This window comes from Anarrhichthys ocellatus, unplaced genomic scaffold, assembly GCF_004355925.1.
Source record: "Anarrhichthys ocellatus isolate YVR2014 unplaced genomic scaffold, GSC_Weel_1.0 scaffold1238, whole genome shotgun sequence".
Classification (NCBI taxonomy): domain Eukaryota; kingdom Metazoa; phylum Chordata; class Actinopteri; order Perciformes; family Anarhichadidae; genus Anarrhichthys; species Anarrhichthys ocellatus.
The window spans coordinates 1-268 of NW_022281212.1; the positions used below are offsets into that span (position 1 = coordinate 1).

Consider the following 268-nt stretch of genomic DNA (forward strand, 5'->3'; position numbering starts at 1 on the left):
TGTGTGTGTGTGTGTGTGTGTGTGTGTGTGTGTGTGTGTGTGTGTGTATATGTGTATATATATATATATATGTATATTATTTCTATAAAATGTCTGTGTTTGATGCTCAGAGCGAACACTTCTCCTTCCTCGGAGTGAACAACCAGTCAAACCTGAGTGACATGAGGTGTCGGACCACCTTCTACACGGCTCTGGGGCGCCTGCTGATGGTGGACCTAGGTACAGACAGACAGACAGACAGACAGACAGACAGACAGACAGACAGACA

General features: G+C 45.5%; 1 protein-coding gene across 1 annotated transcript in view; it reads left to right on the forward strand.

The window, feature by feature from the left end:
- Positions 1–38: 38 nt before the first annotated feature.
- LOC116377430 (exportin-7-like) overlaps positions 39–268 on the forward strand; it is a gene marked incomplete at its 3' end in the record, with an annotated part of 12,362 nt that continues 12,132 nt past the window's right edge. The window contains exon 1 of the mRNA XM_031839071.1: positions 39–219. Coding sequence (XP_031694931.1) covers positions 90–219 — 130 coding nt within the window. The remainder of the gene's footprint in view (positions 220–268) is intronic.